Below are 16,316 nucleotides of genomic sequence, written 5' to 3' on the forward strand. Positions count from 1 at the left end.
CTCTAGAACAGAGCTTGGCAAACTTTGGCCCCAACAGCCAAATCCAGCCCACCACCTATTTGTGTAAATAAAGTTTTATCAGAACAGACACACTTACTTGTTTACATACTGTCCATGGCTGTTTTTGCATTACAAGGGCAGAGTTGAAGAAGGGTGATACACCCTATGGCCCAAAAAGCCTAAAATATTCGCAGTCTAGCCTTCGACAGAAAGTTGGCAGGCCCCTGCCCTAGATGAGAGGGTGGTTTGGGCCGGGCCACAAAGAGGAGTGCAATGTGATTATCACAGGCATTGGCGGGCACTTTGGAAGACTCAGGGACCACAGGCTTCCTGGCTTGGGCCGTGCAGCCAGAGATTCAGGTACCTGATGGAAGACAGTACGCCTGGGGGAAGGAGGAAAGACGTGAATCTGGTTTAAGACTTCTTGAGTTGGAGGAGACTACCAAAGCTCAGGTTTAGATGTCTGAAGAGAGAGGGGTAAATGCCAACCTGGAGCTCCCTCCTCTGTCCTCTCACCATCAGCTTCCAGAGTTACTACATCCTGTTGCTGCTCATTGTCATGCTTTAATTCTCCTACAGCAGACATTAGACCTTACTGACTTGGAGGCTATACTCCCCTCCCCTCTGACCCCAAGACTCAAAAGGGGCCTTGTACAGGGCGGGGCAGGGACACGCTGTGGGCGAACAGAGCGGTTTCAGAGTCCAAGTGCCCATCGGGGGAGGCAACCGGGGTTGTGTGGGGGTGGGGTGGACAATGGTGGCTCCTGCCCACAGGAGGTCCCAAGCTAACTTGGGATGCAAAACACACAGACTCAGAAGATGGACAGCATCGATTAATCTACTGAGGCAGCACGGAGTCCACAGGTGCCACATGAGGGATGCGGGCTGCTGCAGAGACCACGCCAGGTTAAGGCCAGCTGCATGGAGCAAGTAGTACTTGGGCTTTGTCAACTGGGTAGGAGTCTGACTGCTTGGAGACAAAGCGGTCTTCTCAGTGATCTCCTAGGAAGAGGGTGGGAATTCTCTGGGCCCTCTTTCCCTGTCCTTTGAAAACAGGGCACACTGACCCCAAGCCATAGAAAAGGCAACTGGTGGGCAGCCTATACTTTTAAAGGCTCCCCCACGTGACTCTAGGGTGCTGCCAGGGCTGAGAACCTCTGGTTTACGTGCACTGAATTTTTTCGAACCAGTAGCCCTAGCAGGACAGAACAAATACTCAAGAGCTGGGAACCCCTCAGATGCCTGGGGAGAGAGTCATCCAGGGACAGACTGTAATTTGTGATTTAACTCGATGGAGGAGAAACCATGAGGAGGTCAGAAGCAGGGGTCCTCCACTCCCCAACCGCCACCACCCTAGGGGAATGCAAGCGATCTTGGGGAGTTGGGGAAGCAAACTGAGTTAGTTCTGAATCCCTTTTAAACAACAAGCCGGCAACATGGCACTTTCAGAAGGAAAAAAGGGATGGGCATCAAAGTATGAGGTGCCTCCAACTGCTGAGCACTGCTTCCAATGCCTAGCATGGCGTCGGATGACACGGCCTTGGAATAGCCGCAATTTCTACTTTTCCCAATCCAATCTAGTTGAAGAACTGGTTTTGAAGAGACCTGCTGTTGCTTAGTATTTCCAAGTCAGAAGACATAACCTCAAGTGACCCTGGCAGGATTCCTAGGAAGCACTCCCTGCGGGCAGTGGATGCTCCAAGCTCAGCGGGAAATCTTCCACCTGTCTCCTAGCACTTTCCCTCCCTCCCAACCATTCCAAGTCTCAAACTCTACAACTGCCAGTGAGGGCAACTTGAAAAAAAATCCTAAGTCATAAAACATCGTAACATTCGGTGGCTCTCCGGATGTCGGACTGGAGGGTCTAAGAACAGGCAGAACAACGTTCTCCTTCCAAATGGTCAAGAACAGGGTATTACACGCTGACCCCTTGTCAATGCAGCTAGCTGAGAGGAGATGAACAGTTAGTGTCTATTCCTCAGAGACAAGATGTGAGGAGGAGGTGGGGCTGTGGAACTATACAGTTTAGCAAGTTGGAAACGGGGAGAGAGGTGAGCTTTATAAAAGCCAGGTGTTGGGTCCACTGTGATTTCAGACCAACCAAGAGGCAGTCTGGTAAAGCAACAGAACAGGAAGGGAAAGATCACAGTGAGTGAGGGCGCCCCATATGCTCAGGGACACTGACCCTGAACACTCTGCAGCTGGGTACTCCAGGACTCAGCAAGAGGCCAGAAGGGGTGATCCTGACCCCAGGCCCCCTGCTGGCAGTGCCCGCCCAAGAGCAACACCCTGGGCTCCTTGGGTCCCTGCCGCCCTGCCCAGCCGCCTTCGGCCTGAACGTTTGCTTTCGCAACTGCACGATGTGGATGACGTCTAAGCTCTCTTTCAATTATCCTACTGAACTGTAATTATCTGTGCGTGTGTCTCTCTCCCACACTGGACGGCGTGCTGCTTTTATTCATCTTGCTGCCTTTGGCGAGACCAAAGCGCTGAGCTTTAGCACTCAGCATCCTGAATGACAGACTGGCCCTGCAAACGCAAACGCTAACTCTGAGATAAAACACTAAGAAAATCACCTCAGGAAACAAACAAAGATCACCTGGAAATATAACATTCTGTATGAACCCATCCATGTAGCTGGCCACCTCTCCTAATGCTGAGCAGCTCTAGAATGTAAGATGGGACCACAAGAAAATAGCTGTGAGGTGTCCCAAAACAAGAAGAGTGGAAATGACAAGATCTCAGGAGAGGTGAAACACCGCACCAAACCAAAAAGCCACCATCTTGAAACAATCAGAGGCTGATGATAAAATCCTCACTGAGTGCTTCTAGAAATACTATGGGTTTTCCCTATTTTTCCCCTTGAAACATAATTAAAAAAAAAAAAAACCTCTGAGACTGCTAAGAAATAACCCTTCTTTAGCTTTCTGCTTACTTTAAAAGCAGAAAATTATCTAAGAAAACAAATGTAACAGGTTAATATGGTATAGACACATTTCATGAATAGGAGTTGGCAGTGAAAAATTTTTAAAAACCATGTTTTTCCTTTATTTTTCCCAGAGTGGCAGGGCCGCACAACAGAGACTTCTTGAGAAAGCGGCAGAGAAGTGGTCCACAGTGTGCTGAACCTAGACGTGGCATTGGGGAAACCACCACTCAAGCACACAAGTGGCATTTTGTGATCAAATTTATTTTTTGTTTCAATTTCATTTACTTTGTTTTACTGTAATTTACACAAGAGACTGCCAAGTAAACTAGGTATTTTACATTCACCACGCATTCCCTCAAATCTCCACAGTTGTTAGGAAAACATTAGAATCCGTGCGCTGGGCATGGATTTCCATGTGCGCCCAAGCTCCCAACGAAGCTACAGATGCCAGTGAGAGTTTAGTCCATTAAAAGGAGAGAGTGAGACTCTTTATTTCACAAAATTAGCAATAATGTTCCTTGCACCAAACACTTTGCAGACAATGATTATGCTTTGACAACACCTATCTTATAACAGTGCCCAGAGAGTAAACATCAGTCTTGATCCTGAGTACACGGAGGACATATTCGACGTGGGGTTCGGAGCCAAGGCTAAGAGGGCATCGCGGTGCGGCAGTGATCCTCAACACCCTCGTCCGACTCACTGCCACCACCTCAGTGGGGACACGGCGTGTGGGAAAACGAGGAGCAGGGTGGGCAGGACTGTCAGCAAGTCAGATTACAAACGTGATAGGACTACAGGAGCCAGCGTGTTGCAGGAAGGACGAGGTTAAAGAAGACAGTTTGTGACCGGAAGGCTCCAACAATATCATTCTAGTCAAGCTTCCAGGACTGACAGGAGAAAACCTGGATTTGGACAGAGAGAGCTGATAAAAATCTTACCTAGCTATGGTGCCTTTCTTAAAGGAGGAGGAGGAGGAGGACAAGGTGGCAGCAGCTGCTAACAGCACGTTCGTGATGCTCACTCGTGACAGGTTCCAATGGTGTCCTCCCCATGGGCGGCGGAGCACTGGCCCCTCAGCAGGGCCTCCCAGGCAAGGAGACCAGCCTGTGCTGCCTCTGAAATTCCACTATCTCAAAGGCAGCGTCTCCCCCTCGGGGTGTATTTCAATATGAAAAGCGCAAAACAAAAACAAAAACAAAAACAAAACCGTCACCACTATCTGTATTCTAGCCTGTCAGCTGTGAGGAATCTAGATCATTTGCATAGTTTCCAAGCTCTAATTTCAGAAAACAGTCATTTCAGAAACAAGACTCCAGGGAAGTGCTCGACTTCCGAAAGTTTTCCTACAGCCTACGATGCTATTCATTTCTTCATCAATTTCTTTGTTTGCCTAAGAGTAGCCTGAAAATTGTATAGTGTTTATTATAAATCACAAACCATCATCTCCATTTTTGCTAGGTTTGATGTAGAAAAATATTGAAATTTAAAATACAAAAATCCAATAAAAACCAGAATTTTTTTTTTAAAGGATTTTTCCCCTCAGGGCAAACAAGTAAAAATTGGCTGGTAACTATACTCCTTACTAATAGACATTGTCCAATTTGAATTTAAGATAATAACCATCCAGAAATAAATCATTATAAATACATTCAGAGTTCACATTCCAGATTCACTGGAATACCAAAAGATTTTGAATAAATTTTTCTGTGGGAGTCTGTTGCTTATGGGACTAAAATAAAAATTTGTAAGATTTAAAAGAACAGGAAGATTTAAAAGAACAGAAAAGTAATAAAAGGCTAAATATATTGGTCCACAATTTGACATTTATGAAACATACCAGCTAGTATTACATTGCAGTCAATTTGTCCATTAATGGTATTACTCTGATAATTATTAAAATCTGTTCCAGGTATATATATTGAAAATATTTTCTTTTGCATTCTTGAAGATAGGTACAGTACTTTGGAGAAATTGTACTAATCCTTTCAGTATGTTTGTATGTACATATATACACAAGTGTGTGTATCTTGATCTGTAGCTCTACATGCGTTTTATATGCAGCCACAGACACACACACACACACACACACACACACACACACACGTGGTTGGGAACCTGTGAGTACGTCATCACAAGCACACATCTGGGAAACGTCAGCACTGCCAGATACTGGTCAGATCCTTCTTCACTCATCACTGGCTGCACTTGTTCCCCTCACTTGACCTTGATTACGTAACTGTAAAAAAAGCGAAAGACAGGGCAATGTTAAAACACAGACTCACAAAAAATGTTATCGTGTCACATACATTCTGCAGAAAAAAAAAAAAATCCTCAACATGGCAAAACTTTTGCAGAAAACATACCCCAACTACTACATTTAAAAAACTTAATCTCTTGAAGATTTTGGTCTCACTATGACATAACATTTTGTTTCATCAGGGAGAAAATAAATTGGAAGTGGAAATAAGTCACAGAACTTAGAAGAACTTAACAAAAGTAGCAATAATTTGTTTTTTTTTTTACATGAACACTGTATTTAAAGACAGGGCTCTGGTGGAATCCGGACAGTCTCTTCATTCTTATTTATACAACTCCTTGTGTTCACAACTGAATACTGCACTTCTCCCCTGTCCGGTAATTAAAGAGCAGGCGGCACAGTGAGAGGGCAGCAAAGGACCACAGTGCGTGAGGACAGGGTTCCGTCTGGTTCTTTTCCTCAACCAACACTGCAGCTCGACAGTGACAACGGGCAGCAGTGCACCGTCCCTTTGGGTTTACTCATGCTGGTTTTGGTATGTGGGGTAGATTCTGAGGCTCTTTTTTCCCCTCGAGGAAAATCTCTTATCTGAGCATATAATCTGTGTTAGGGAAATAAAGCCATAGAAATGTTTTATATTATAGTGAAAGCCAAAGTGTATTTATACATATTAAAGCTAACTGTAGAGGTAACTGAAGATTCAACATGAAGGAAGACATTGAGATGTTCAGAAAAAATTTCAACTACAATGAATCACTAAGGTTGCCCGTCTGATATGGGACGGAGGATCTCTGGTTTAAAATGCTTTTACGTATTTCCTTACTAACCACATGCAGTTCTATTGAGAAATAGGTCAATTAACTGGCCATCAATGAAGAATCAGCTGGCTTCCAGGACAACACTACGTGATGAATGAGTATGCCTGGCAGTTGGTTTCTGGCCCTAACACTAAGAACTAACTGGAGATTACAAAATTCAACCTGTTCCACAGATAAAACTCTTACAGAATAATAACTTAAGTGTTCCACGTCAATCTCTAAAATATGTATCTCTTTAAATTCTAAAAATTAAACCACATTTAATACTTAGTCTCTGCTCAGCAAGTTAACTACCCATTACCAACAAGGTATTGGTTTTTAAACATTCTTTTTACCCAGGTCTTCACTTACACAGTTTGATATTGTCTCTGACCCTACAGGGGACTCATCTAGACATCAGCAGCCGACGTGCCTCGGACGGAACCCTTCTTACGCATCTAAACGTAAAATAAAATCATGAGCTGCTGAAATCACAGACTCTAAATTGGGTTAGTAAGCAAAGGCAGAAAAAAGATCCAGGAAAGATTGTGAATGACCGCTGCCTGTTCATAACCACATCCACACTGAGAATGAAGTTCTGAGGCCCCTCTAGTAAAGTTGGTTATCTAAGGAAAATCCTGCAAAAGGCTTTTCTTACAATAACACAAAAAATGTGTATCTATTCTTGAATCCAGGAAACAAAAGCCTGCAGAATGATGGTATGAAATTATCAAAGACAGCCAAGGGTAAATGAACTGTTGTTCACTAATACCATGTGAGAAAATGCCCTGGTCTGATTCACATTTTCCTAGTCCCTAGAGCAGACAGGAAGACACGAGGTGTGGCCACCTCTGCTGCTTCTGAGACTAGAGTCCCTGAGAGGAGTTCTTTATGGGAAGTTTATTTAAAAGAGGGAGGACAAAAGAAAGAACAAGTGAGCACGGGAACAATGTACGAGAAACAACAAAGGACATAAGGATGCATCAGAAAGGACAGGCATTCATAATAGCAGACCACAGACAATTCCAAAAAAAACTCAATGAGAAAATCAGAAAAGAATGGACAGAAAAAGGAACAGATGTAATAAACACATTTCTAAACCTCAACATTTCTCCCCGACCCCCAGAAGTGCCAGTTGTGAACAAACAGGCAGAAAGTTTACCCCCAGCACTTCTTTAGCAGCTGGGCCTTAAACCCGTATTTCTCTTTAGGATTCCAGGCAGGGGCATTCCTGTCATGCCTAAGCTCTCAAGATGCTGTTCCTTTTCTCCAGAGCCAAAACCCGTATGAGCGATATCCAAGTCTTAAAATATTTGCAAATTAAGAAGAGAATTACAATGTATCAAACTCTATCATCAGGTGTCAGGGAAACAGGACCTCAAGAAAAGGGGAAATCCCTGGGTGGTGGAGAAGACTTGGAAGTGTTAAGCCTCATCATGAGGCAGGTGCTTTCTGGGTAGGCGCTTTGGCCTGCAGGCATGCTACTGCCCAGAGTCTGAAGACACTAACAAACCAACTGTTAGGGCTCAAAGCAGCAGCAATGTGATGTGGAATAAAGCACTCCCCAATGACCCAGAGCAAAATAACTTAAATGGGATTTTAAGTTACGATGATCAGCACAGAATGCTGAAATTGCCTTAAAATGTTTTTGAGATATCTAACAAAGAAACGGCCATGTACCCACAAACCCTGAACCAACAAAAGATTTCTACCAACATCATGTGGGAATCAGTCAGGCTGAGCCATGTAGGCACAACAAGGATGATATCTTCTAATAAACGGGGCTTCTGTGTAACTACCTGTCTACCTTACGGACCTGCATGGAGAAGAAAGGAGCTGAGCCTGCAGGCCCACGGTAAAAGACAGGAGCGAGTGTCCCCACTCCTCATCGGGGCACTCACTGTGTTTACACTGGGAATGCTCTGTGTCCTGAGACTGAGAACTTGGGATGGAAGTAAGGGCACTCTCCTGAGGGAAGAGGTCCCACCCAAGTTCTGTCCGAGAAGTCCAGAGGTAGGCAGGGTTCAGAGCTCCAACCAGGGAGGGCTCCATCCCTCACCCTCGCTCTCTCTCTCTCTCAAATAAAATCTTAAAAAAAAAAAATCAAAATCAAAACCAAAACTCCCTCTTGAGAGTTCAAACCAAGAAAAATAAGTATGTTTTGTTTTATCTCAGCACTGGCAAATCCTTTTTGAAGATACCAAGGCTATGCCGTGAGCTTAGTGAGAATGAGTGTCATCACGCTGCTTTTTTTCTAATGTTCAGCAGAGCCTAGCGGCTCAGAGGGGCTGGGGACAGGGGGCAGGTATCTCTGGGGCCTGGAGCACGTAGAGGGAGCAGAATCAGGCAAGGCAGGGGAGAAGGGACTAAAACTGGGCAGGAGCAGGGGTGTTTCTTAGAGAAGGGCACTGGACTCTTGAAAAAGGGGAGAAAGAAGCGGGAGAGGGGCATGGGGAAAAAAGGAAGTACCCGTGACTTACTCTTGCCGGTTTAAATATTAGGGGCCAGCCTAAAACTATGGGGGTGAGGGAGAGCTCTCTATGCTTGCCATTCTATCACCCTACTCCCGAGATCCAGGACTCAGAGTCATACTATTAGTATGAGAAACGGAGGTCAAAGAGGCTTCTATTGTCTGGCCTAGAAACCAAACTCCAATTTATTATGTTGTCTCCATCGTAAAACATGTCCCAAATTCCAAAAAATCAACTTAAAAACTTTTGGAACAAAATCCATTCATAAGTTGGAGACTGCCGCGAGTTTACTTTCTGTATAAGATAAGGTTAAAACATTTTATTGCCTTATAAAGAAAATACGTCCTAGTCCTCTCAGAAGGTTTGTATAAAGCTAATTAGAAGCAGATCTGCTGTAATCACCAAAAGTAAGCAATTTTAAACACAGATTCTTTATGATGCTGTGTGCCAGACAAATAGATTTCCTTTTGTGCCAAAGAACCTGATTTGCCGCCATTCTCCTGTGATTAAGCGGGGGTCCTGCCTCACACACAGGCGTCTGTCAAACACTCCCGCCTGCAGGGCTTCCAAAACTGGGACTGCTGGCAGGACTCTGGATGACTGCATGGAAACCACGAGCCTATCCCGGACATTCCTTGGGTTCACTTGCCCCCAGGAAGGCCTTACTTTCAACTGAAAAGCAGTGTAGTCCGGAGCAAAAGCAAAACCAGATACTTAGAGGAAGTGGGAAGAATCCATCCCTGGCAGAAAGGGGGTACCCACCATGATGCAGGGCCTGCCCTGCTCATTGATGGTGGGCGGGAGCTTTAACTGTGAAACATGGCATGCTGACCTCCGGCCCAAGCATCACCTCAATTTCTGCCTAAAGCTCATGAAGAGCCAAGGATTCAGTGCTTAGCTGTGGGAGGGAAGGAGGCATTTCTGGCATCTGTGACAGTATGGCTAGGCTCATCTTTTCTACAGAAGAGGGAAGCAGGACTTACTGTGCTAACATCAGTAACTTACAGTGATAACAAAATGAGCCAAAGGTAACTTGGTCTGATCAAGTGAATGCCTAAAAGGATTATGAACCAAGTACCATCAGAGACAACTGATGCATGACAAAGAATACAAAACCATTGGGCATCTTAGAGGTAACCAACTCTAGATCAATAAAGCTTTACTCTGCTTTCATGGAAGATGCTCAAGAAGAGAGAAATCAGAACATGCGAGGGATGTTAGTGTCTAAGGCACCCGATTTTGATGAGGATAAATATTAAAAAACGGCTTGTAATGACACTCTTAATCCTAAATCTACACTTACTCAGCACGCACACAGTTTTAGAAAGTGGCAATGAGAGAATCTGCACAAACAGGGAAGTCTTACTGTTTCTAGTTCTTTCTGAGTTTCATCCTCCATTCTCCTAATGTCTTCCATTGTCAGATCAATCCACTTGTCAATCCAACAAAAAAGCTGGCGATGAAAGTTTGTAAATATCCTTTTCTCTTGCTTTTAAAACAAAGAAGAATAGTAGTGTAAGACAGCAAAAATCTAAGATTAATAACATATTAACTTTCTACATCCCAATTAACCCATGCAATCTCCATATACCTGGTTTGAAAAGACCACTTTGTCAATTACTGGAGATCTTAGTTCCATCCCATTATCATTTTATAAAAAAAAGAAAAAGAAAAGAAAAATCTCCCTGTGAAATGTGGAACAATCTTTCCTCTCAAAGGTAGCACAATTTATGAGGAACAGAAAAAAACATGGCACGCACATTCTGATCCAACATCAACTCCTGTTAGACCTGATCTATTTTTACCTTTTTCTAAATCTCAGTGACCAAAAGTCAACTCGATTTCTTCTACTATAGACTATCCACGGTCATTCTTCTCTGCAATTCAAAGGAATACTGTGAGGTTGAATATAATGTGTACTGAAACTAAAGAATCATGGTTCTTTGGAATAAGATGTTTATTTAAATCAAGAATTATTACACACTCTCCATCAACTTTTATACTCCCATGTTACTGTCACTACACACACACACACACAACCATGTACATAATGAGTGGTTTTAATTGCTGCATTATTTAAATTTTACTTAACTTTCCCAAGAAGAGAGAAAAATGCACTGAACAGTGAGTACTTTAATACTTTTGGACAATCTTCAACTCCAAAATTTTTTTCCACGAACAGAAGGGACTTCATCAATTACACGTGTGACGAACTAGATTGTTAATCTATTACTATGATCCAAGAGGAAGGAAGGAAGCCAACATTTGTAGAGTGCCTGCCGTGGGCCAGCTGTAAGCAGGCCCAAGAGTAACCACAGTTTCCAGCACATTAGGACCCTTTTAAAAAAAATGTCAGAGCGGTTCCAGCTTAACAGCAGAAAAGTTATGGTGGAACAGATACAAGCAGTTGTGGGTTCAGAGGCGTACCAGCGGTTTCTTAATAATGGTAATAGAAGAAATAGTCATACTACAGGAAAAGTAGACACCGAAGAAACTTTTCATGTTCCCTATGTGTTTTCAACATGTGTACCTATTTACACAGCTTCAATTCTCCCCTTTCTAGATCAAATTGTCCATGTTACTTTCACTTTAATAAAGAAGACATAAAAAAGAGGTAATCAGAATTCGGATCTTCAGATTCTGTCACCCTAGGTTCAGAGTGTAACTATTCTCAGTAAGGACCTCTAAAGAAAACATCTCACAAGAAAGTGCAAAGTATGTAAGAAAGTGTATGTCAAGAGAGATGTGTGGAAGGGGTGAGTGGGTGGACAGCTGAGCTGGGACAGAGGAGCCCCTCAGCAGGGAAGGCCTGGCCTCTCCCTCCAGCCGATGCCAGGACACCAGGTCCCCCATGCTGTACGTGGAAAGGGCTCTCTACAGAACAGCTGGGCAAACCATCGGGAAAGGACTTGGAACAAAAAACTCCTATGCTCTTCCCCAAAGAAAGCCCCTTAAAACCTGCTGGCATTTGTCTTTGCTGTTTCTAGGGGGAAAAAAAAAAGAAACACAGAGAGGAATTATACAGAGGCAATAATTTTTACCTCATAAGTGAGAAAGAGTGGTGCTAACAGAAAATACCCCATTAATAGCTACCTAAATTTAAGTCACTGCATTTTGAACAGCCCTTTACCTTCTGAATGAAGTTTTCTACTTTGCTTTGCAGTCCCCACCACTTGAATTTGATGGTCACCAGCTTATAGGCACACATCTGAGGACAGTCAGAGTTGTTTGCCAGCTCCTTCTAGATGAAGAAAATCGAAAAGGAAAAATCGTGACTTAAATATTTATGTTTTGATGAAAACTGACTGCTGTGTAACGACATCACAGACATACATGAAGAAAAATACAATCTCATATGTGTTTAATTCGGGTATCTGGAAATTCAAAATCATTTTAGCAAAAGCAGCGGTACTCCCTTGCTGCAAACCCTCCTTCCACAGACGAAGTTACTTCCTGGCTCTGCAGTTTAATAGGTGCATTGTTGTGCCTCTAACTACACTGGTTCAGATTTCATATTAAATACCCAATGTGATCCAGCTCGCGCCAACAGTGAGCTCGGGTGCGTCAGGGTGCTCCTGACGCCATTATCGCGTTCCCACCATGGCTGTGCTGAGGCTCCACGAAGAACCGTCGGGAAGCATAGTCTGCTCCTATGTCTTCTAACACTGGCACAGGGAGCAGCACTGTTAACTGAGGTTGTTACAGTAAAAAAAAAAAGGGGGGGGGAACTATTAAAAAAAAAGGAACAAGGGAGAGGGGTGGGGGCTATCTGGATTAAAAGAGACTAAAGTAATAAAATACAATGTCTATAATGTACTTTCAGAAAACATTAAAAAGCAATTAGAATTTGGAACTTCAGATTATGTCAACCTAGGTTCAGCCAAAAATCTTGTAAATATAATGCATTTGTGTAGAGAGAGGGGGAGAGGGAAGGAGAAAAGAGAAGAGGAGAGGGGACAGTGAAGCGCTAACAACTGGTGAATCTAGGTGGAGGTGCTCATTGTTCTCTCCGGTTTTTTCGGCGAATTTTGAAATTTTTATTGTAAAAATGGGGCAGGGGACTGCAATCTATGTATTACTGTCCATTTTTGTGCAACTGAGTCAGACTTCTGCTTTGGGAAGTTCAAGGCACTAGCATGTTTATTTTGAGAGAAGGGTTAAGGAGGGGGTGAGCCAGGAGCTTCATGTGGGTCTTCCAACGTGTGTGTGCAGGAGACCAAAACCCTCCTGGGCCGAGCCAGAAGAGCGCCTGGGACGGGTTCATGCCAGCGAGCAAAAGCAGACACGGTCCTGCCTCTGGAGCTCACGGTCTGCATGGAAAGGACCATTCGGTAAACACTCAGCCCCAGGGCTGGTGTACTTACAAGATGAAAGCTATGTCTCAGGACCCTTTTGCCAGGTCTCAGTAAAACAGTGTGAGCTCCGTGCTTAGCTGGGGGAACTCAAAGGCTTAATACATATTACTTCTCGCTCTCCTTTATTCTTTCATAGAGTAGGAATTACCAGTTTGAGTTTGCAGAACAATTTTAAATAAAATTTCTCAAAAGGGTACAAAGTCATGTGCAACATTATGGGGGCACTTTTTATAAACACTGAATTGGTGAGTGAAAAGAGAAATGGAGTCTTTTATACAAGGGTTCTTCCCCCTTCTTCACCACTGTTCTCAGCTTCACCCCACACTCAAGACACTACAATGCCAGCATCGGTCACACCGTGTGCCACTGTCCCTTCTTGTCAGCTGCAACCCATTCACACATCCCACTTTCAGGAGGTTCATTGTCTGTAGCAAATATTTGTTCCATTCAGCCATATGTACATACATTTAAAAAATCATGAATTTCTAGGTTATGTTCTAAAACCTCAAAACTATTCTTCATTTATGCAATCATAGCACCAGACCACATTTCCCCTCAAATCCTCAATAATGTTCCAGTTTCAAGTGAATTCTAAAGACAGGATAGATGAAAAAATTCTTTCTTGGTATTATTATTAATATGATTCCACGTTTTATAGAGTCCTGCATGATTGATCAACTTTTCTCAGAAAATCTCTTCTGTCATAACATTTCATCCTATTAATGAGCTGGTACATGGGTTAGATCAGTGAGGTAGCACCATTTGCATTTAAATGAAAACATGATATATACAGCAAACTGTCCTTGTACAGGTGAGTTCTATGTCAACAGAAGAACTTGGTTAGCTGAGCTCCATTTTCCCTCCCATAAAAGAGTACTAATGTTAAAAGTCAGCATGGATGTGTATACAATCCCATACACTTTATGAACAAGTTTAATTCAGCAAGTATTAAGAGGGTGTCATCTACCACCCTATCTGTGTTAGGTGTTGTAGAGGACACAAAAGTGGCCAGTAGAGAAGAGTAAATTACATGTGCATAAATAACGATAAAACCACTATCCTTGGTGCTAATGAGCTCTACCAGAAGGGGACACCCTTCTGTTGCTGTTGCTGTGGCCCTGGCCTGAGACATATTTGCAACCCCCCGTCCCCCTGCAGGCCCCACGCACTTCAGCTGGGCTCCTGTGTGTGGAAGTAGCCAGCCAGCCAGCCCTCCACAGGACACAACTAGCTTCTGAATGCCCAGCCTCACTGAAATTATCACAAGACTGACCTTTCACAGATCATTTTTTTCAATAAGCCACGAGCCAGTGTTGAGGTACTCTCTAATCCAATGAGTGTCACTGAAAACCTTCATATGAAACACAATTTTGGTATGAAGAATATAGTACTTAAACACCTGTTAAATAGTGTTAGACTAGGAATAAGGGGACATGGGTTGCAGTTCCCATTATGCAAAGTAACTTCCTATGTAAGGCGGGTAGGATCTTTAACCTCTCTGGGCCTTACTTCTCTGTCAGTAAAAGGAAAGGCTCAACTTTTCATCTTCCACCGACGTGATACTAAAAGCAAGGATGAGTGAACTCAGTTCGTCCAGGGTCAGGGGTGGCCCAGTGCTGCAGGCGGTAAGCACATGTCCTTGACATCTGATAGCCTGTCTTGTCCTGCAATTTCCTTTAATTTTGCATTTTATAATGGGCTTAGTGCAATATTCTACCCCCCCACCGCCTCCATGCACTTGGGCGAAATTTTCTTTACTGCTGAGAACCTCTGATGTACCACTGATAAGCCCTAAGATACCTTCCAGACGGAACATTCCAAGGTCCTATTAATTACAGGCTGCTGATCGCTTCGTTCCGAAACTCCGAATCATTGCACACCTTGTGCTAAATGAAAACCTTGGGTGTTACCAGCAGAACACCAACTCCTCAGAATTCTCCTACCATTTTATAAAAACAGCAGGATGAAGCATGGTTCTAATTAAAGAGTAAGCTAAATTTAATACAAATATGCCCATACCACACTTGGGCTCCAAGAGCAGAGCATACACACATGACTTCAACAATTACCTAAGTCTATTTCTCACATTCTTTCTAGTGACTCTGGCAGTCTGTTCAAATCAATTAAGGTAATACTGGTAATTTACAAACTAACACTGATCTATAAAATTTAGTTTAAGTGATGGGACAAAATGAACCTGTTCTCTGAACTATCTTCCCCAGATTTAAAATGTGTATTCCAGTCTCACTGGCTTTTTGTTTTCCATAAAACTTGTAAGTAACTATTAAAGAAAATAAAAATTCAGGGAATATGTACCAATTAAAAAACAAGTAAACAAAGAGCCTGCTGCCTTTATCTCTTGGCCTAATTCTCTATAGTATCAACACCTTACAGCATAAGGCACAGAGGTGACTTAGAGAAACATAATCTCAAATAACCAGAGGAAAAAGCCGAGAACAAAGAAGTTATGTATTTTTTCCTTCAATTAATATATATGTGATATTTAAGGTCTCACTCAATTCTTAAAATGACTCATGCAATTCGCCTCTTAATTTGAACTATGTATGGCCTTAAGACTAATGGTTAAATTTAAAAATGGCTTAAAAGGTCTCCACACTTAGGGGTGCCTGTGGTTGGCTCAGTCAGAAGAGCACATGACTCTTGATCTGGGGCCCTGAGTTTGAGCCCCAGGTTGGGTGTAGAGATCACTTAAATAAATGAACTTAAAAAAAAAAGTATCCATACTTAATGGTGAAACCAAAAATAGACAGACTGCCTAGATGTAGTTAAGTGAAAGCTGAAACGATACTTTTGGCACCATCTTCTTAGGGTAGAATCTGACCACACATCTTTACAGAGCCTTAAATTTGTTTGTTTCCTATGTATACCACATACCCTTTAACCTGGTAATTCCACCTTCAGAGATGTATTCCAGTTCATCAGGTAAGGAAACACCACCACTACGGATTTATTTATAATCACAAAAACCTGGACTTAATGGTGAAGTACTTCATAAGCCTTCCAAACAATGGGCTACTAAGCATACAGCCATTAAAAACCATCTTTTCAAAGAATGCTTAATAATGTTAAAAAAAAAAAAAGGCCTAATCTGAACAGAAACAGGTATCTGTGCATGGCATAAACACTTATTAACAAAACTACGTTAACTCAGGAAATATAACAAATAGCAATAATTAAAGGGTGAGACTATAATTATTTTTACTTTCTTCTGTGTACAATTCTTTATTTTCAAAACCTAATAAATATATATCATTTTGTAATCAGGAAAAAAAACCAATATGCTTCAAAAATACACTACAGAAGTTTTTGCCCTAAGCTGAGTATTTTAGGACAAAGAATTACTTTGCCCTAAATTATCTGGGTACTATTTCAAATCTTCATTTTCTTTGACTATAAACAATCTAAATGTTTTCCTGCTTCTTTTCATTTTGACGTTTAATAAATAAAACCTACACAAAATCAAGCTAACAGCTAAATTAAGAT

At 42.6% G+C, this 16,316-nt stretch overlaps 1 protein-coding gene across 6 annotated transcripts in view; it reads right to left on the reverse strand.

The window, feature by feature from the left end:
* Window positions 1–3,169: 3,169 nt before the first annotated feature.
* Window positions 3,170–16,316, reverse strand: part of PITPNB (phosphatidylinositol transfer protein beta) — a 62,983-nt gene continuing 49,836 nt past the window's right edge. For 2 of the 6 annotated variants that reach the window (XM_027575259.2, XM_027575256.2), the window contains 3 exons: window positions 11,588–11,698; window positions 9,824–9,946; window positions 3,170–5,168 (listed from right to left, as the gene is read on the reverse strand). In XM_027575259.2, the coding sequence (XP_027431060.1) occupies window positions 5,118–5,168; window positions 9,824–9,946; window positions 11,588–11,698 (285 nt within the window). In that variant the 3' untranslated portion in view covers window positions 3,170–5,117. Of the gene's footprint in view, window positions 5,169–6,358; window positions 6,445–9,823; window positions 9,947–11,587; window positions 11,699–16,316 lie in introns of all 6 variants that reach the window. The other 4 variants (XR_004819606.1, XR_004819605.1, XR_004819604.1 and 1 more) reach the window with 4 other exon arrangements.

This window comes from Zalophus californianus, chromosome 14 (genome assembly GCF_009762305.2).
Source record: "Zalophus californianus isolate mZalCal1 chromosome 14, mZalCal1.pri.v2, whole genome shotgun sequence".
In the NCBI taxonomy this organism is placed as follows: domain Eukaryota; kingdom Metazoa; phylum Chordata; class Mammalia; order Carnivora; family Otariidae; genus Zalophus; species Zalophus californianus.